Source organism: Calypte anna, chromosome 2 (genome assembly GCF_003957555.1).
Source record: "Calypte anna isolate BGI_N300 chromosome 2, bCalAnn1_v1.p, whole genome shotgun sequence".
NCBI lineage: Eukaryota > Metazoa > Chordata > Aves > Apodiformes > Trochilidae > Calypte > Calypte anna.
Window position 1 is genome coordinate 150,427,288 of NC_044245.1, and position 21,502 is coordinate 150,448,789.

The window sequence follows — 21,502 nt, forward strand, 5'->3', positions numbered from 1 at the left end:
AGCCCAGGCTGGTGCTGAACAATGCAGTTTTGAATTCAATTAAAGTGATTATCTGTTGTGCCAAATAAATTGTGTACAGCATATATCCTGCAGCCTTTTACACCTTCGGGCTCATTATTTTCTAAGCGTTTCCTCCTGTTTATGCACTTTCAAATTAAATTGCTGATAATATGCTCCAAAATAAAAAATGAGCACACCTTGTCCGAAGAAAATTGATTCCCCTTTTTCCTGAACCAGGCGATTGCCAGGTTTTATATACTCTGGTTCTTGGCGATCATTAGTAATTCAATTTTCTTTTTATTAGCCCCCTTATCTGCTGAGCAATATAGTGGCAGAGCTGACCTCTTTCGCACGGGTAAATGTTTAAAATCTTTTCCCTGATTAATTTTGCCAGTTAAGGAAAAGAGGAGAAATGGCCCAGCTCTTAGCCATCACAATGAATAAAGCTTAATGTTGATTGTGATGGAATTTCTAATGCCAAGGAAATTGATTGAACGCAGCAATTACACTGCAATAGTAACTCAAGGGAAATGGGATAGTTTTCTCCTGGCCATAGCCTTTTGGTTATTTAAAACAATCCAATTTGCAAGGATAATTATATATTAGTGTTTTATCTGCCACTTGAAATGAACATGGGAGTTTTGATACTGGCCCGGCATTAGCAGGTTATTGCTGCAAATTACTTGATATCTGCTTTCTTTCACATAAAGACGAAATTAGGCCATCAATAACCAGAAAAAGGTGGACGGGGGAGATCCGAGGGGCACGAGTGCCCTCTGCAGGGCTGCAGGGAAGGAAGGGAAACACCAGAGACTTCCAAAAATCCTCCCTAAAACCCTCAACTCTCTCACGCTTGTCAGAGCGTGCGGTGCAGCCGCCACTCCCGAGGCGAAACTTGGCTCCTCATCCATGGAGCTGCCATATCTTGAAATAAAAAAAAAAGAAACGTTCAAAATCCTTACTTTAAACACACATTTGTCTGGTTTTTCCTAAAGAAAAAAAAAAAAAAAAAAGCCAAGGGAAAAAGAAACGACAGCACTCTCATGTCCAATGCCCGAGCAGGGTGAACGGCGTTGTAGGAAAGGTGCGGCGGTCACAGAAGGGAAGAGCACTGATTAAATATTTTTTTGCAGGGGTGAGGAAAAAGGTTCACAACTCTAAGAGCTGACAAAAAAAGGGCTGAGAAATGGTCTCATCCTGCAAAATGTCAAAAATGTTGGGAGTATAAAGCTGTGGGGAAAGAGGAGGGATGATAAAGCTGTGGGGAAACGGGATTCCCGCATCCGCACTGACGGGCAGAGGAGTTGTGGTAGAGGAGGTGTGGGCACATCCCTCCCCCACTGCTCCTGGATCAATCAAACCTGACTTAAAAGATGATATTTTCCCTTAAAACTGGTGCTAAAAATATCACAGCCCTGCACTTTGAGGAATAAACCCATCTACAGTTTGGCGAAACAGGGAAAAAGGCTGCCCAGGCTAAGGGGACGGCACGTGGCCAAAAAGCAGTTTTTGTCCCAAAAAAACAGAATTTTATTATTTGAGAGCCACTAAAATGATGAGAGGGTTGGAGCAGCTCCCTGGGAAGCCAGGCTGAGGGATTGGGGTTGTTCAGCCTGGAGAAGAGGAGGCTCCAAGGTGACCTTAGAGCAACCTCCCAATATCTGAAGGGGCTACAAGAAAGCTGGGGGAGGGCTTTGGACATGGGGGGGTAGGGAGAGGACAAGGGAAATGGGTTAAAACTTGAAGAGGGGAGATTGAGGTTGGACATGAGGAAAAAAAAACATTTTCTGTGAGTATGGTGAGACCCTGGAACAGGTTGGCCAAGGAAGTTGTGGCTGACCCATCTCTGGAAGTGTTCAAAGTCCAGGCTGGATGGGGCTTGGAGCAACCTGGGCTGGGGGAGGTGTCCCTGCCCATGCAGGGGTTTGGAACTGGATGAGCTTTAAGGTCCCTTCCAACCCAAACCATTCCATGATTCTGTGATTCTAATTTAGGCATGGGCTGGACTCTGCCTTTTCCCTGGCATTTGCCATGCTTTGCTCACTCGGCTCTGAGATTTTGGGTGCTGGAAAAGCCTTTTCCTTGCATGGGACTTTACCCAGCTCCTGGCAGTGAGCTGCTGGTCTGTACTGAGAGTTATACAGAAGATATTAAATTCATGCCTCATTTCTGATCACAGGAGGATTGCTGAGATCCCCAAGAATTGTGTTTTTTAATGAGGTGGTGCCCTTACCCTGACTTTCCTCTGCCTTCCAATATCTGAAGGGGCTACAAGAAAGCTGGGGGAGGGCTTTGGACATGGGGGGGTAGGGAGAGGACAAGGGGAAATGGGTTAAAACTTGGAGAGGGGAGATTGAGGTTGGACATGAGGAAAAAATTCTTTAATTTGAGGGTGAAGTTGTGGCTGCCCCATCCCTGGAAGGGTTCAATGCCAGGTTGGATGGGGCCTTGAGCAACCTGGGCTGGTGGGAGGTGTCCCTGCCCATGCAGGGGGCTGGAACTGGATGAGCTTTGAGGTCCCTTCCAACCCAAACCATTCTATGATTTTTTGGTTATCTGCTGTAACAAATAAGCAACAGAAAACCAATTCAGGCCAGATGTTTGCTATTTAGACAACAGAATTACAACATGCACCTATTGGCAGGGAAGTTACTCAGGAAATGACAAAGCAGGAGCCTGGTATTTATTATCCAAATCAAATCCTTTGGTTCAGATGCCAAAAAAATATTTTTTTGTTTAATTTAAAAGATATTTTAGGGAATTGTCATCTCTGGAAACTCCATTCACCTCTTCATTACCAGCTGGCCTCTCCCTCCCTCCCTTTTCCATGAAAAAGGGATTGGAGTAGCAGGGGAGAGTCCAACAACCTCAACCAGACTGTAGTATTTCTACACACCATGGTGGCCTGAGGACCACACTCAGCATCCTGATGATCCTTTTTGGTCCTCCAGTTTTTTCCCTGGATAAGGAGAGAAGCAACCGCTGCCTTTTATCCCTCTTGTAGCAGATTCCTGATTCAGATCCAAACTCTTCCCTACACCAGAAGCAAATGAAACAGTGTGATCTGTCACTTGTATAGATAAAGGCCATGGAAATGCTGGGAGGGTTAGAGCAGCTCTGCTCTGGAGCCAGGAGAGTTGTTTATCCTGGAGAAGAGAAGGCTGCAGAGAGATCTTGGAGCACACTCCAGTACCTGAAGGACCTCCAGGAAAGCTGGGGAGGAACTTTGGACAAGGGTATGGAGGGATGGATTGAGGGGAAATGGGTTTCCAGCTGCAAGAGGGAGGATTGAGATGAGATCTTTGTGAGACCCTGGCCCAGGATGCCCAGAGAAGCTGTGGCTGCCCCATCCCTGGAAGTGTTGAAGGTTGGGATGGGGCTTGGAGCACCCTGGGCTGGTGGGAGGTGTCCCTGAGCATGGTAGGGATTTGGAACTAGAAGATCTCAAGGTGTGTTCCAACCATTCAAGGACTCTGTGACCAATTCATCTACAAACCCTGAGATTCACACAAGTCTGAAGCACCTGGGTGCCAAACAAAGCAGAACCCAAGCAGAAGCTCTGAAGCCACTTCAGGCTTGGAACCATGCTCAAAAAAAGGGCATTGTTACCCAAATGGAGTCAAAACTCCCAGCAAAGCAATTAGTCCAGGTGGCCAAGAAGGCCAATGGCATCCTGGCCTGGATCAGGAACAGCGTGGCCAGCAGGTCCAGGGAAGGGATTCTGCCCCTGTACTCAGCCCTGGTGAGGCCACAGCTTCAGTCCTGTGTCCAGTTCTGGGCCTCTCAGCTCAGGAAGGAGATTGAGGTGCTGGAGCAGGTCCAGAGAAGAGCAAGGAGGCTGTGAAGGGATCCAGCACAAGTCCTGTGAGGAAGGGCTGAGGGAGCTGGGGGTGTTGAGGCTGGAGAAGAGGAGGCTCAGGGGAGACCTCATCACTCTCTACAACTCCCTGAAAGGAGGTTGGAGCCAGGGGGGGGTTGGGCTCTTTTCCCAGGCAACTCTCAGCAAGACAAGAGGGCAGGGTCTCAAGTTGTGCCAGGGGAGGTTTAGGTTAGATATTAGAAAGAATTTCTTTAAGGAGAGGGTGATCAGACATTGGAATGGGCTGCCCAGGGAAGTAGTGGATTCTCCATCCCTGGAGATATTTCCAAAGAGCCTGGATGTGGCACTGAGTGCCATGGGCTGGGAACTGCAGCAGTAGTGGATCAAGGGTTGGACTTGGTGATCTCTGAGGTCCCTTCCAACCCAGCCAATTCTATGATTCTATGATCTCCAAGTTCTCTTCTCTCCCAAAAGAGTCTAAGTTTAAGGGGAAGAAAGAAAGCATAAAAGCAACTCTAATATTAATGACACATTAATATTAAGCTCTAGGTGGTCAAAAAGTCCAACATCTAAAAGCTGTTTTATCAACATGGATTTGACCCTGCTGAGCAACAGACCATTTTCTATTCCTTTTTTTTGCTTTGGTCAAGCACTTGAGCTCTTCCTATGCACAAGTTCTGCAGAAGCATGAAATTACCTGGAGAAACAGAGCATCAGAAATGCTTCATCACTACCAACCCACCAGAGCAACTTCTCGTTGTGGAAGTGCTGCAGGTCAGGTCAGATGGGGCTTTGAGCAACAAGGGCAAGTGGAGGGTTGGAGCCAGATGATCTTTAAAGGGCCCTTTCAACCCAAATTGTGTAAGATTATATGAATTTGAGGCATTATCACCAATTTCTGACTGGTTATTTGATGTTCCACTTAATCAAACTGAGTAGTTTGGATAACTGGCAACAGTTGTAGGTGTAATATCTGTGATGAAAGCAACCCAAATAATCCCAAGAAAACTGCTACCAATGCTTTTCCATTTCTCCCACATCATCAGTGATGCTTCCATGAAAACACAGATATCCCCAGAGGCCTACAGACCACCAGGAAACACCAATCTGACACCACCTCTCAGGTCCATTTGGGTCTGAAAAGGAGAGTCAGGAGATGGACAGACCTTTGAGTTACACACCTGAGAAAAGCAGGGAAAAAAAAAAAAACAAACTTGTTTTACAGTTCATGCCTCACTCTGCTTCCAGAAGCTCCCAGTAACATCTCTGAACCCCTTCAACTTCCCCTGCTCTTGTCTTGAGAGAAATGAAAGACTGAATATCTCCACTGTCTGATTAATACCCTCATATTGCAGGGAGAAATAAAAATCCCCCTCTCAAAACCTCCAAGAGATAATCCAAGAGTCAGGAATTCAACCCACAAGCCTCCACCTACTCCCAGCTCACTACAGGAATGCTGTGAAACCAGAACACACCTCCCACTATTTATACACACTTAATAATATGTTTAGGGACACCAAATGTGACATTTGAGCTGCTTCAAGGCCCAGCAGCAGCCAGGCTTTCCCATCACACTGGGAGATGCTGCCCTGAAAACATCTCTGTCCCATCCAGCATCTGGTGCCCTCTTTGTACAAGGTATCCCTGGGAAAAAAAAACCAAAAAAAACCCAAAAAAGGAGCCCTAGCCCTAGCAATAATTCAACAGCCTGACTATGAGAACAGTTCACAGCAAATACACTTCCTAGGATGGAACCCTCCCAAAGAAAACACCTTGAGGTACAAAGGATTCAAAGTTATAAACTCAGTTCTAAGGAAAAGAACCAAATGCACAGACTTTGTGAAGGTGGATTGATACCTTCTGGATCCAAGGAGCTTGTGTGTTCCCTGCTGTGGGCACAGAGCTATGTTCTGATCATCAAACCAAGAATTAACTTCTTAAGAATGAGCTTAATTAACTGATTCTTGTGTGCTGAGAGACCCCAAGTGGGCTTCAGAGATGCTGGATAGAGATGGACATCCCAGCTTCCTGAAAAACCTGAATTCCAGGTTTAGGCCAGCTAGTACTGCTAGACTAGGTTGACAAAGAGTCAACCAGTCAACCAACCAAGGAGTCAACCAACCAAAGAGTCAACCAAACCAAGAGTCAACCAAACCAAGAGTCAACCAAACCAAGAGTCAACCAAACCAAGAGTCAACCAAACCAAGAGTCAACCAAACCAAGAGTCAACCAAACCAAGAGTCAACCAAACCAAGAGTCAACCAACAAAAGAGTCAACCAACAAAAGAGTCAACCAACAAAAGAGTCAACCAACAAAAGAGTCAACCAACAAAAGAGTCAACAACAGCCCAAGTATGACCCAGACCTCCAACCCCTCACATACCACATGAAAACTTTGGAAAACTTTCAATGCAGCACCTGGAGGTGCAGCCCTCACACCTCTCCAGACACCAAAGGCTTTGGTGACATCCTCAAAAGGAGCAAGACTCAGCCAACTGCTTGACCACTGGGCCATCCAAGCCAGCTGCAAAACACATACCTTGTTTTCCCTGCCCCTTTCTCTTCCACGAGTCACTTCCCACCTCACAAAAGCATCAGATCCCAAGTTCTCCTCCCAGCATCCTCCCCCACCCCTCCAAACACACACATGAAGAGAATAAAATCTTCTTCTTCACCTCCTCCCACAAAAAGTTTTGCCCTTTCCTGAGCAGCAGGTCTTTCCAATCCATCAAGACACAGAGATAGCTCAAGACAGAGCTGTTTGTGTGTGAAATAACTATAAACACATCTGTGACCTCAGCAGTTAATGTGCAGGACAGGAAACCACACAAATGTCTTCCTGAAAACTTTTGGAGGCAGCTGGTGGCATGAACAGCCCTTCCCACTCAGGTGCTGCCCCTGCCCCAACCTTGAAGCCACTTCCCTGTGAAAACCTCACCACTGAAGAGCAGAACCAGACTTGGAGCCAGAAACATCACAAAAAAACATTTCACACAAACAGGTGCAGCTCTCCAAGCCCCAAAAAGCTGATTTCTCTTCTCATAAACACCAACTCAAGGCAGCAGGACATGGACACAAACCACCTGTTCATAAAACACCCAGTATTCCTCTAATTAACTAAATTACAAAGCACACCCAAAGACACTGCAAGTGCATTAATAGGTTCTGTAGTTGCTAGAGGAGCATCTCATGACATGAAGAAACTTTTGCCCAGTGCAAAAAGAGAGATCAGACTTATTGTCATCCTCTCCCTTCCTATCTGACTCCGGCAAGTCCAGCAAAATCACATTAAAAGCAAGAAGCAGCCTTAAAATGGCCTCATCTGGAGATGTCAAAGCACAAGACAGCTCTGGGGTGAGACACAAGTCCTGCTCGAGCCAAACTCCTGCTCCTCCACCTTTGCTCTGCAACCAACACGAGGAAATTCACCTCCAGAAGGACCTAAAAACCCATTTCTAGATCCAAGAGCCTTCCTTGGAATCGTCAGCACGTGGTCAGCAAGCACCAGTCATCCCTTGGGATGGTTTTTCCTACCTTCCTTGGTGGCCACTTGCATCCTGGTGGCTGGCAACCTGCAGAGCCTGTGCTTAGTGATCTGCACCAACCCCTTGGGTGAGGAGCGTTTTGGTGTTGAAGATGGTTTCCCTCTCAAGTTTTTCTTCCTGAGATGGAAGTGGCTTTTCAGAGGTGTGGTGGGTGAGGAGTTGTTCTTCTTCTCTGCTGGAGAACTGCAAAGGGGAAGAGGACAAGGTTAGAAGAGAGTCAAGAGGTGGTGGAAATGGACTTGGGTCTCCTTGCTCAGAGCTGAGAAGCTGGGCTGTCCAAACTCACACTGTGAGAAGAAGTTCTGACCAGAAAACTGGAAGTTCATAGGCAAGGGGGATAAAGCAGGGACAGAAAAACGATCAGAGAATTGAAGAAACTCTGGAGGCTGAGAGAGTTGGGGTTGTTCAGCTTGGAGAAGAGAAGGAAGTGAGGAGACCTCAGAGCACCTTCCAGAACCTGAAGGGACTTGAGGAAAGTTGGGGAGAGATTTTTTGCAAGAGTATGGAGTGATGGGACAAGGAAAAACAGTTGCAAGAGATGAGCTCTTAGGAAGAAATTCTTTGCTGTGAGGGTGGTGGGACACTGGAACAGGTTGCTCAGAGAAGCTGTGGCTGCCACATCCCTGGAAGTGTTGGAGGCCAGGCTGGATGGGGCTTGGAGCAAGCTGGGCTTGTGGGAGGTGTCCCTGCTCATGGCAGGGGGGTTGGAAGGAGATAATTTAACCCAAACCCAAACCATGAGATGGTTCTGTGAATTTCTGGCAAAGTACAGATGGAGAAGGAAGTATCTGGCAGCCCAAAAGAACACATTCCCTTCTGCTTTCTCCTCAACAAAAGCAAAGGAGAGGACTCTGAGGAGATGAGGGGGGGTTGTCTCATCAATCTTACTCCCAAAAACACCATCCACAGCAATCCCAGCTTTTCCAAACACCTCACCCCAAAGTGACCCCCCCGATTCCCCAGCAAACCAGGAGAGTAAGACAAGGATGGAACCCTGCAGTGAAGTGCTGAGTGGAGGAGCTGGGAAACAGCAACAAGGCACCAGATCCTCCCTTGGTGTCACCTCACCAGCTCATTGCATCACTTGGAATAATTACTTAGGCCACAGACCTCAATTTTCAAGAGCTCAGGCTCTTTTTTTTTTTTTCTTTCCTCCTTTTGCTGTTTTCTTTCACCAAACACACAAACTGACTGAAGGTTTCGCCAGCACAGCCACATTCACACTGGGGTGCATTAGAAGGGAGGTGGTCAGTGGGTCAAGAGAGGTTCTCCTCCCCCTCTGCTCTGCCCTGCTGAGACCACATCTGGAATTTTGTGTCCAGTTCTGGGCTCCTCAGTTCCAGAAGGACAGGGAACTGCTGGAGAGAGTCCAGAGCAGAGGCACCAAGGTGATGAAGGGAGTGGAACATCTGATGAGGAAAGGCATGATCAGGAACAGTGTGGCCAGCAGGTCCAGGGAAGGGATTCTGCCCCTGTACTCAGCACTGGTGAGGCCACAGCTTGAGTCCTGTGTCCAGTTCTGGGCCCCTCAGCTCAGGAAGGAGATTGAGGTCCTGGAGCAGGTCCAAAGGAGGGCAACCAGGCTGGTGAAGGGATCCAGCAGAATTCCTGTGAGGAAGGGCTGAGGGAGCTGGGGGTGTTCAGGCTGGAGAAGAGGAGGCTCAGGGGAGACCTCATCACTCTCTACAACTCCCTGAAAGGAGGTTGGAGCCAGGGGGGGGTTGGGCTCTTTTCCCAGGCAACTCTCAGCAAGACAAGAGGGCACAAAGGGTCTCAAGTTGTGCCAGGGGAGGTTTAGGTTGGAGATTAGAAAGAATTTCTTTCTGGAGAGGGTGATCAGCCATTGGAATGGGCTGCCCAGGGAAGTAGTGGATTCTCTGTGTCTGGAGATATTTCAAAAGAGCCTGGATGTGGCACTCAGTGCCATGGGCTGGGAACTGGAGCAGTAGTGGATCAAGGGTTGGACTCGATGATCTCTGAGGTCCCTTCCAACCCAGCCAATTCTATGATTCTATGAAGGCTGAGGGAGGAGAAGAGGAGACTGAGGGGTGAGCTCATTAACGGTTATAAATCTCTAAAGGGTGAGTGCCAGGAGGATGGAGCCAGGAGCTTCTCAGGGATGTCCCCTGATGGGACAAGGCACAATGGGTGCAAACTGCAGCACAGGAGGTTCCACACCAATAAAAGGAAAAGATTTTTCACTGTGAGGCTGCCCAGGGAGGTTGTGGAGTCTCCATCCCTGGATTCATTCAAACCCCACCTGGATGTGTCCCTGTGTCACCTGCTGGAGGTGACCTTGCTCTGGCAGGGGGGTTGGACTCAATGATTTTTTGGGGTCCCTCCCAACCACTTAACTCCCTGTGACTGTGATACAGCCACTGGAGCCACTTCTCTCCCCAGTGCAACAAGGTGGTTGGAAAATAAATCCATAAAGGAAGAGAGTTCTTCCCTTCTCTTGGAGGATTAAGCTGTTACTCAGGTCAGGGAGGAGCCTCCTAAGTGCTGCAGCACTTCAAAGAGATGGGAGATGAGAAGAAAACCCAAGCTTGAAACATGAAATTCAGAGTGAGTCAGATTGCTAAAATAATTTCAAGCAGTGGCTGTTAAATCCTGGCCGGCAGGATGTCTCCTCCCAGAGCCAGCATCACACCTGGAAAGAGAAAAGTAAATTTATCTGCAGAGAATCATAGAATCATAGAATTGGCTGGGTTGGAAGGGACCTCAGAGATCATCAAGTCCAACCCTTGATCCACTACTGCTCCAGTTCCCAGCCCATGGCACTGAGTGCCACATCCAGGCTCTCTTTAAATATCTCCAGACACGGAGAATCCACTACTTCCCTGGGCAGCCCATTCCAATGCCTGATCACCCTCTCCTTAAAGAAATTCTTTCTAATATCCAACCTAAACCTCCCCTGGCACAACTTGAGACCCTGCCCTCTTGTCTTGTTGAAAGTTGTCTGGCAAAAGAGCCCAACCACCCCCGGCTCCAACCTCCTTTCAGGGAGTTGGAGAGAGTGATGAGGTCTCCCCTGAGCCTCCTCTTCTCCCGCCTCAACACCCCCAGCTCTCTCAGCCTCTCCTCATAGGGTCTGTGCTCGAGTCCCTTCACCAGCCTGGTTGCCTTCCTTTGGACCTGCTCCAGCACCTCAATCTCCTTCCTGAGCTGAGGGGCCCAGAACTGGACACAGGACTCAAGCTGTGGCCTCACCAGTGCTGAGTACAGGGGCAGAATCCCTTTCCCTGGACCTGCTGGCCACGCTGTTCCTGATCCAGGCCAGGATGCCATTGGCCTTCTTGGCCACCTGGGCACACTGCTGGCTCATGTTCAGCTTCCTGTCCCAGGAAGTCATGGGATGGAAGGGACCTGAGGAGCAGCAAGTCCAACCCCTGCCAGAGCAGGACTAAAAATGGGGAATTCAAACTAGGAATGTGTCCAGGGATTGACAAGAACTTCTCCAGAACTTTGTCCTGAGCAGGACCAGAACTTTACCCTCAGCACAATCAGAACCTTACCCTGAAGACCACCAGAACCTTACCCTGAGCATGACCAGAACCTTACCCTGAGCACAACCAGAACCTTGCCCTGAGCACAACCAGAACCTTGCCCTCAGCACAACCAGAACCCTACCACGAGCACGACCAGAACCTTGCCATGAGCATGTCCAGAACCTTACCCTGAAGACCACCAGAACCTTACCCTAGCATGACCAGAACCTTACCCTGAAGACCAGCAGAACCTTACCCTGAGCATGTCCAGAACCTTACCCTGAAGACCACCAGAACCTTACCCTAGCACAACCAGAACCTTACCCTGAAGACCACCAGAAACCCTGAGCATCACCAGAACCTTACCCTGAGCACGACCAGAACCTTATCCTGAGCACAACCAGAATCTTATCCTGAGCACAACCAGAATCTTATCCTGAGCACAACCAGAAACTTACCTCAAGCTGCCTTTTCTCTTGATGATTTTTGTCCGACTCTTCACTTTGTAACTGGACAATGTGGGGTCACTGAAGGACTTCCCCCCACTGACACCAACAGATCCAGTGTTTGGTGGTGGTGGGACAGTTCCAGCTCGAGGGAAGTTGAAGGCTGAAGGTTTTTTCTGCTCCTCAGATCTCCACCTGAATGCTGACTTGGAGGTGGAAGGTGAAGCCTGCAGGCTGGAAGCTTTCCACTTATATTTGCTGGGAGAAACACCCAGTTTGGATTGCAGGCCTGATTTCTTCAGCTTTGCTCCCAAATCTGGTTTGGGTGAGAGTTTAACACTTTTGTCCAATCCTCCAGCAACCTTCTTGGTGTTTTCAGAAGCTCTGGGGCTGACCCATCTCTTCACAGGACGAGAGGATTTACCAGGGTTTGCAACCCACGTGTAATTAGTTTTCTTGAACTTTGGAGCTTTGCTGGAGATGGATGTTGAGGCAGCTCTTTGGAGCCCAGCAGCTTTAGGGACCACAGAAAACCTGCTCTTTGCTGGAGTCACCCCAACCACCAAAGTGGAAGCTTGAGGAGGTTTTGAAGACACCTCACTGCTCCCAAAGAGCTTTGGCTCTCTGAAAACATCCCCAACTTCCTCACAACTGGGCTGTCCTGGTGGTTCCACCTTCCTCCATAGGGAGTGCTGAGGTGGTTCCTGATCCAAAGGCTCCTGAGGCTCTGATTTCAAGGTGATGGCATTTTCACTGCTGCTTCCAGAGGAGGTGGGGGAGCTCCCAGTCAGATGCACTGTTCTTGGCTGATCATAGTGTGAACTCACTAGTCGGTGAGCTGGGCTGAATGAAACAGAGAGGGAGGGTCTTCTCTCTTCAGTTTGCCCCTTGCACAGAGATTTGGGCACATTCTCACCAGCACCCACCACCCTTTCCAGCCCTGAAAACTCACAGGAAGAACCCAAATCAGCAAAACCTTCTGGATCTCCCAAAGGGACAATCCTCTGGGGTACTTGAATCCCTACAACAATATTCCCATCTGTTGTTAAGTCCACGTGTCTCTCTGGGGACAATTCTGCTGGCTGATTGTCCTCAGAGCTTCCAAAAGCCTGAGATGTGCTGGCAATTCCATCACCCCCGACATCCACCGCCGATCCCGGCGGTTGATTGACCAGGGAATATTTTTTCTTCCAAGAATGTCCTCGACGTAGCTGGAAATCTCTGGAAGTTCTCTGGGGATACCTGGATGTAAAAGTTCCCCTCCTGCTGTAGCCAGGTTGGTGGGGATGGTTCCACCTGGGTGCCAAGGAGGGAGGGCGTGGAGCATCCCCGTGAGCGTTCTTATGGTCGTTGATGAGACCTAAAGAGGAGAAGAGAGCACCTGGTGATCCCAAGGGAATTAGACAACATCAGTTCCCAAATTTTGGGATAAATTTTACTCTGTGCCCCATCTTGAGCCCTGTGTGCAGTGCTGGCCTGGTTTGGGCCAGGATAAAGGTGATTTTCTGTCTTAGACTTTTGCTTTCAGCTGAGTCTCTTGGAAGGAGCTGCACCTCCCCAGACAGTGTCTGGTTCTTGGTGTGCAGAACCAAGGCCACTGCTCAGCTCTGAGGAACATTTTGCCCTCTGGAAGGAGAAAAGGAGTCAAGAGGTCCCACCTGCAGCCCTCCTTTGGGGAGGAACAGACAAGAGAAATGGCCAGAAGTGACCAAACAGAGGATTCCATCCCATACACCTCATCCTCAGGATCAATTGGAGGGATCACCAGGGGCAAAGCCCTTCCTGCTTCCCCTCCTTCCCCTCTCCCTATTTGCTTCAGCATCCTGGGAGGATTCCATCCCTTCCTCTGCCTGTGCTCCTGATCCATGCCAGCCTGAATCTGTGTGTTCCTGCCTCCAGCTCCCCACTGCTGCTGACCCCAGGAGTCCAGCCTGGACTTTCCCAGGGCTGCCCTGCAGCCTCGGTGGGGATGGGAGAGTTATTGGGGGAAAGGGGGGAGGAACCTGGGATCCATTTTCCTGGAGATTTGTATAGATTTAGTCATTTTTTCCTATTTCTCATTCCTGTTTCATTAAAGCTGTGTAGTTTAGTTTCCAACCCATCAGTCTCTCTCCCTTCTTCTCTCTCCTTTCTTTATCAGGGAGGGGAAGGGGATTAATAGGGAGCATCTGGTATTTGGTTTAATTGCCAGGGCAGTGTTAAACTGTGACCAGTGCCACAGAATAGAAAGGATGTGAAGCTACTGGAGAGGGTTATGAGGTTGGGGAAGGGTTTAGAAGGAAGGCTGAAGGTTTGTTCAGCCTGGAGGAGAGAGGGGAGACCTCATGGCAGCTTTACTGCTTCCTCACAAGGGGAGGAAGAGGAGCAGATCCTGACCTTTTCCCTCTGCTGACCAAGGAGAGAACCCTGAAGATGTGCTGGGGGTGGTTTAGTTCAAATAGAAGAAAAAAAAGTTTTCACCCAGAGGGTGGTTGAGCACCAAACCTGCCCCAGTTCAAGAAACCTTTGGATGCTGCTCTCAGGCACATGGTGGGATTTTGGGGGTGTCCTACACCCCCAGAGTTGGACTTGATGATGCTTAGGGGTCCCTCCCAACTCAGCAGGTTCTGTGATAAGTGGTGCTGGAAGGAAAAACTTCAACCATCTCCCTCAATCCTCAGGAAATGTCCGTAACAAAAGTGACTTTGCAGCACAGAAACCAACCACAGACTCACCAGAAGACCCTTAACAGCCCCCATGAGGGCTGGCAGACACTTTTTACCCCTTTGTGCTCTTTTTTGTGTTCAAAACAATGTCTGAATTGTTGGGTTTAGTCTGATTTTGTTGTTTGGAGTCTAATTTTTTTTTTTTTTTTTTTAAAAAAGGTGGTTTTATTGCCAGGCAACTTTTCAGAGCAGTCTCTGAGGATCTGCTCAGGCACAGAGCTCAGCATGGCCCCAAACACAAACCACCAAATATTTTTTAGTTGGAAAAGGTCTTGGAGAGCCCAACCATTAACTCAGCACTGCCAAAGCCACCACCAAACCATGTCCCTCATGGGGAACATGTCATCTGCCTGGGCCTGATAAACCTTTTAGTGAAGAATTTGTTCCTAATATCCAATCTAAACCTCCCCTGAGCAACTTGAGGATGTTTCTTCTTCTCCTGTGGCTTAATCCTTAGAAGAAGAAACCAACCCCACCTTGTTCCAACCTTTGAGGGAGTTGTGGAGGGAGGAGGTTTCTCCTCAGCCTCCTTCTCTCCAGGCTGAACACCCCCAGGTCCCTCAGCTGCTCCTCACAAGAGTGCTCCAGATCCTTCCCCAGCTCCTTTCCTGTTCTTCAAAGCAGCCAAGAGAAGCCTTGAGGAGGCCCCAGCTTCATTACTGAGTCACTGCACATCCCTCAACCCAGTCACCCCAAAGTCCTTTGGATTACAGGCACATGGCAGTTAGGGAGGGTTTGGGATTGGTAAGAAAACCCTTTCCAAGAAAAGGGATTCTCAAAGGATTTTTGAGCCTTAATATTTTAAGCACGTGTCAGAGTAGAGAAGTTTGTCCTCCAAAAGTGCTCCAAGAGCTGCCAGAAAAGCAGCCTCAGCAGATTCCCCAACCCCTGGAGGGATCACTTTTCCTCCCTCTCCTCACAGCTCCTCCCTCCCCTCACACTTCCCTCACCTAGGAGTTCCTGGGCAGAGGCAAATCCCAAGTTAGGAACAAGCAAGGATCTGCCCTCACCTCCAGGGCTCAAGGGACAGAAGAGCAGGGGCACACCCTGTGCCACAGGAGGCCACAAGGGTGGGGATCCACCCCTAACAGTGCTCTCTACTCTCTTCCTTCCATCCTCCCCTCCTGGGTCACAGAACCACAGAATCATTTGGGTTGGAAATGAGCTCTGGGATTATCAAATCCAACCCTTGATCCACTTCCACCTTGGTTCCCAGCCCATGGCACTGAGTGCCATGTTCAGTCTCTTCTTAAAAATCTCTAAAAATCTCCAACCCAACCCATCTGATGATTCCATGATCTCTGTTCCATTATCCCACCATGACCAGGCAAGGAGAAGCCTGGGGGTGTTCAGATGGATGTCACCCACTTCCCACCAACACCTTTCCATGGAATCACACAATGGTTTGGGTTGGAAGGGATCTTAAAGTTCCTTAAGTTCCAACACCACAGAATCACAGAATTATTTGGGTTGGAAAGGAGCTCTGGGATCCTCAAGTCCAACCCTTGATCCACTCCCTCCGTGGTTCCCAGCCCATGGCACTGAGTGCCACATTCAGTCTCTCCTTAAAAACCTCCAGGGATGGAGAATCCACCCCCTCCCTGGGCAGGAAAGAATTTTTTTCCTAATATCCATCCTAACCCTCCCCTGGCAGAGCTTAAGCCCATGGCCTCTTGTCTTCCAATGTCTGACTGTCCTCAGAGTGAAAAATTTTCCTCTTGTGTTCAACTGGAATCTCCCCAGGAACAACTTGTGCCCATCACCCCTTGTCCTATCCATGGGACTCCTTGTAAATATTTCATAGAATCCCAGAATCATTGGGGTTGGAAAGGAGCTCTGGGATCCTCAAGTCCAACCCTTGATCCACTCCCCCCGTGGTTCCCAGACCATGGCACTGAGTGCCACATTCAGTCCCTTCTTAAAAACCTCCAGGGATGGAGAATCCACCCCCTCCCTGGGCAGCCCATTCCAATGTCTGATCACCCTCTCTGGAAAGAATTTTTTCCTCATATCCAACCTAATCCTCCCCTGGCAGAGCTTAAGCCCATGGCCTCTTGTCTTACTTTGAGCTGCCTGGGAGCAGAGCCCGACACACACCCCCCCCCCCCCAACTCCAGATCCCCTCACGATCCCCCAAATCCCCTCACCCCCAACCCCGAATCCCCTCACACCCCTCGCCAGATCCCCTCACAACCCCCCCGGATCCCCTCACCCCCAACCCCGAATCCCCTCACACCCCTCCCCAGGTCCCCTCACAACCCCCCGTCCCTCAACTTGGGTCTCCCCACAACCCCCCAATCCCGTCACACCCCCTCCCCGGATCCCTTCACACCCCAAGCCCAAATCCCTTCACAACCCCCCCTCCCCCAAACCCAAATCCCTTCACCCCTCCCTGGGTCTCCTCACAAACCCCCCTCCCCCAACCCCAGATCCTCTAACAACCTCCCTGCGTCTCCTCACACCCCCTCCCCGAATCCCCTCACCCCTCCCCGTGTCCCTTCCCCTCCTCCCTGAATCCTCTCACCCCCTCCCCGGATCCCCTCACCCCTCCCCGTGTGCCCTCACCCCCTCTCCGTGTCCCTTCCCCTCCTCCCTGAATAATCACCCCTCCCCGTGTCCCCTCACCCCCTCCCTGTGTCCCTTCCCCTCCTCTCTGAATCCCTTCACCCCTCCCCGTGTCCCCTCACACCCCCTCCCCAAATCCCCTCATAAGCCCCTCACACCCCAATCCCGGGTCCCTTCAACCCCCACCCCCCCCCAACTCGGGTCCCCTCACAACCCCCCAATCCCCTCACACCCCTTCCCCATACACCCTCACAGCCCCCTCTCCCAGCCCCAGATCCCCTCACCCCCTTCCCAAATCACCTCAAAACCTTCCCCTCCCCCAACCCCAAATCCCCTCACCCCTCCCCGTGTCCCCTCACACCCCCTCCCTGGATCCCCTCACACCCCTCCCCGAATCCCCTCAGCCCCCCTCCCCGTGTCCCTTCCCCTCCTCTCTAAATCAGGGGAATCCCCTCATCCCCTCCATGTGTCCCCTCACCCCCTCCCTGAATCCCCTCACACCCCTTCCCCATACCCCCTCACAGCCCCCTCTCCCAACCCTGAATCCCCTCACCCCCTCCCCGTGCCCCCTCTCCTCCTCTCTGAGTCCCCTCACCCCTGCCCGAATCCCCTCACACCCCTCCCCGTGTCCCCTCACACCCCCTCCCCAAATCCCCTCATAACCCCCTCACACCCCAACCCCGGGTCCCTTCAACCTCCCCACCCTCACAACCCCCCAATCCCCTCACCCCTCCCTGGATCCCCTCACCCCCTCCCCGTGTCCCTTCCCCTCCTCTCTAAATCCCCTCATCCCCTCCCCGTGCCCCCTCACCCCCTCCCCGGGTCCCCTCACACCCCAACTCCGGGTCCCCTCACAACCCTCCTTCCCCCAAACCCGAATCCTCTCACCCCTCCCCGTGTCCCTTCCCCTCCTCTCTGAATCCCCTCACACCCCTTCCCCATACCCCCTCACAGCCCCCTCTCCCAGCCCCGGATCCCCTCACCCCCTCCCCGAATCGCCTCAAAACCTCCCCCTCCCCCAACCCCGAATCCCCTCACCCCTCCCCGAATCCCCTCACCCCTCCCCGTGTCCCCTCACACCCCTTCCCCATACCCCCTCACAGCCCCCTCTCCCAACCCTGAATCCCCTCAAAACCTCCCCCTCCCCTAAACCCAAAACCCCTCACCCCCTCCCCGTGTCCCCTCACCCCTTCCTCCCTGAATCCTCTCACCCCTCCCCATGTCCTCTCACCCCCTCCCCGAATCCCCTCACACCCCTTCCCCATACCCCCTCACAGCCCCCTCTACCAGCCCCGGATCCCCTCACCCCCTCCCCGTGCCCCCTCTCCTCCTCTCTGAGTCCCCTCACCCCTGCCCGAATCCCCTCACACCCCTCCCCCATATCCCCTCACAGCCCCCTCTCCCAACCCCGACTCCCCTCCCCGTGCCCCCTCACACCCCCTCCCCAAATCCCCTCATAACCCCCTCACACCCCAGCCCCGGGTCCCTTCAAACCCCCCCCCCCCACACACACAACCCCCCACTCCCCTCACCCCCTCCCCGAATCCCCTCACCTCCTCCCTGAATCCTTTCACCCCCTCCCTGGATCCCCTCACCCCTCCCCGTGTCCCCTCACACCCCCTCCCCAAAGCCCCTCATAACCCCCTCACACCCCAACCCCGGGTCCCTTCAACCTCCCCACCCTCACAACCCCCCAATTCCCTCACCCCCTCCCCGAATCCCCTCACCCCTCCCCGTGTCCCTTCCCCTCCTCTCTGAATCCCCTCACACCCTCCCTGAATCCCCTCACACCCCTTCCCCATATCCCCTCACAACCCCCTCCCCCAATCCCGAATCCCCTCGCCCCCTCCCCGTGTCCCCTCACTCCCTCCCCGCGTCCCCTCGCCCCCTCCCCGCGTCCCCTCGCCCCCTCCCCGTGTCCCCTCGCCCCCTCCCCGTGTCCCCTCGCCCCCCCCGGCAGCCTCTCCGTACCCTGCAGCCTCCGGATCTGCCGCCACAGCCGCTCCCGCTCCTCCATCCCCGCACCGCTGCCCCCCCCCCCCCCACTGCCCCTACCCCTCCCCCTCACCCAGCCCCGCACTGTGGCGTCATCACCGCGCGACAGACGTTGAGCCGCTCCTCACGTGACCAACCGCACGTCACGTGGCGAGCGCCCCCGTCGCTTAGCAACGGGAGAGGCTGCGGCCTGTGCGGCCTGGTCAAGCCTAGCCCCGGGGTATCATACCGGGTTGTCCGCTGTCCCCAGCACAGCATAACCCAGCTGTCCCCAACCCAGAATAACCCAGTTAGTTGTCCCCTGTCCCCAACCCCTGTTCCCAACCCCTGTCCCCAGCCCAGGATCATAGAATCATAGAATCATAGAATTGGCTGGGTTGGAAGGGACCTCAGAGATCATCAAGTCCAACCCTTGAACCACCGTTGTGGTTGCTAGACCATGGCACTGAGTGCCACATCCAGTCTCTTTTGAAATATCTCCAGGGATGGAGAGTCCACTACTTCCCTGGGCAGCCCATTCCAATGCCTGATCACCCTCTCCGTAAAGAAATTCTTTCTAATATCCAACCTAAACCTCCCCTGGCACAACTTGAGACCCTGCCCTCTTGTCTTGCTGAGAGTTGCCTGGGAAAAGAGCCCAACCCCCCCCTGGCTCCAACCTCCTTTCAGGGAGTTGGAGAGAGTGATGAGGTCTCCCCTGAGCCTCCTCTTCTCCAGCCTCAACACCCCCAGCTCCCTCAGCCTCTCCTCATAGGGTCTGTGCTCAAGTCCCTTCACCAGCCCAGTTGCCTCCTTTGGACCTGCTCCACGACCGCGATATCCTTCCTGAACTGGGGGGCCCAGAACTGGACACAGGACTCGAGATGTGGCCTCACCAGGGCTGAGTACAGGGGCAGAATCCCTTCCCTGGACCTGCTGGCCACGCTGTTCCTGATCCAGGCCAGGATGCCATTGGCCTTCTTGGCCACCTGGGCACACTGCTGGCTCATGTTCAGCTTCCTGTCAATCCAGACTCCCAGGTCCCTTTCTGCCACTCTGTGCCCAGCCTGGAGCTCCCCATGGGGTTGTTGTGGCCAAAGTGCAGGACCCGGCACTTGGCCTTGTTGAACCTCATCCCATTGGGATCATCCCAACTTTCCAGTCTGTCCAGGTCCCTCTGCAGAGCCCTCCTGCCTTCCAGCTGATCCACACTCCCCCCCAGCTTGGTGTCATCTGTGAATTTGCTGATGATGGACTCAATCCCCTCATCTAAATCATCAATGAAGATATTGAACAGAACTGGGCCCAACACTCATCCCTGGGGGACACCACTGGTGACCGGCCGCCAACTGGATCAGCACCGTTCAGCACCACTCTCTGGCCCTCCAGCCAGTTCCTAACCCAGCACAGGGTGCTCCTGTCCAAGCTGTGGGCTGACAGCTTCTTCAGGAGAATCCTGTGGGATATGGTGTCAAACGCTTTGCTGAAGTCCAGGTAGAAAAAAAACCCTAAACCAAAGCAGATTCTCTCTTGTTGCATGGGAATGGGATGAGGAGCAGAGAAATGGGGGAATCTCCTCCCTTTTAGTGGCCTCAGAGCAGCTCCAATCCATCACAAAACCCCACCCAGGGTTTTGTAACTGCTTGAAACTGGCAGAAATTGGCAATTCTGCCAAAAAGAACCAAAAAAAAAAAAAAAAAAATCCTCCTCCGCTCCCAGCTGCTCCTTCCCTCCCTTCTGCTGGCACCAGGATTCGAGTGCTTTGCTTCCATGAGCTGCTCTGAATTCAAATTAATTCAAATTAATGCAACACAGGCAGAGGAAAAGCTGATTTTTGACGTGGGAGAAGCCAGTGGATCCACCACTCCCACAGAATCCAACCTTGGGGAGGGGAAAAAGGGAGCCAAAAGCAGTGGGTCCTGTTGTGCCAATCCACACCAAAATAGGGAACCAGAAAAAAAGTAATAAAATAAAATAAAATAAAATAAAATAAAGTAAAATAAAAGCCAAGGATGGGGCATGGCAGTGCTGGAAGATCTCAGGCTATTTGTGATCATCCTCAGATGCTCCTTGGCTGCTCCCCAAGGTTTTTTCTTTTCTTTTTTTCTTTCTCTTCAAGTTTTTTTTTTCAAAATTTTTTGGTGAGGGCATCCAGAGGGGCAGGGACATTATTTTAAGAATCTTCTCTAGGGATGGGAGAGGAGAACCCTGCCTTGGGGGACACAAAAACCTCCCCTGAGCTGCATGCAGGGAGAGATAAGGATGCTGCAGCACTAAAATAAAGGCTTTTTTTTTCTTTTTTCTTTTTTTCTTTCTTTTTCTTTTTTTCTTTATTTCCTTTTTTCTTTTTTTTTGTGTTTTGTGTCTTTGCCCACCCTCACCTCAAGAGCAACGCATCTGAAAAACTCCAGGGGTTTATGGCACTAAGATTGGTGTGACACTTGTTGGTAAGTTTAATGGAATAAAAAGAAAGGAAAGGAAAGGAAAGGAAAGGAAAGGAAAGGAAAGGAAAGGAAAGGAAAGGAAAAGGAAAAGGAAAGGAAAAGGGAAAGGGAAAGGGAAAGGGAAAGGGAAAGGGAAAGGGAAAGGGAAAGGGAAAGGGAAAGGGAAAGGGAAAGGGAAAGGGAAAGGAAGGAAAGAAAGGAAAGGAAAGGAAAGGAAAAGGAAAAGGAAAAGGAAAGGAAAAAAGAAAAAAAACCAGTAAAAAGCTTTTCTGCTGCCTGCTGTCCTGTTCCCTCCTCTGCCAGCACCATCACTTGGACAGCCATGGCAGGAAATATGGGGTGGGATGTGGCTGCAGAACAACTTCTCCTTCTCCTCCTTCCCCTTTTCCTTCACTTCCTCCTTCTCCTTCTCTTCCCCTTCCCCTTCTTCTCCTCCTTCTTCTCTTCCTCCACTTCCACTTCCTCCTTCTTCTTCTTCTCCTTTCTCTTCCCCTTCTTTCTCTTCCTTCTCCTCT

The 21,502-nt window shown here is 51.3% G+C and overlaps 1 protein-coding gene across 2 annotated transcripts in view; it reads right to left on the reverse strand.

Annotated features, from left to right (window-relative positions):
• ZC3H3 (zinc finger CCCH-type containing 3) overlaps window positions 1-18,621 on the reverse strand; it is a 228,250-nt gene extending 209,629 nt beyond the window's left edge. For both annotated transcript variants that reach the window (XM_030444228.1, XM_030444227.1), the window contains exons 1-3: window positions 18,541-18,621; window positions 11,312-12,659; window positions 7,355-7,548 (exon numbers count right to left, since the gene is read on the reverse strand). In XM_030444228.1, coding sequence (XP_030300088.1) covers window positions 7,355-7,548; window positions 11,312-12,659; window positions 18,541-18,586 — 1,588 coding nt within the window. In that variant the 5' untranslated portion in view covers window positions 18,587-18,621. The remainder of the gene's footprint in view (window positions 1-7,354; window positions 7,549-11,311; window positions 12,660-18,540) is intronic.
• Window positions 18,622-21,502: the final 2,881 nt, after the last annotated feature.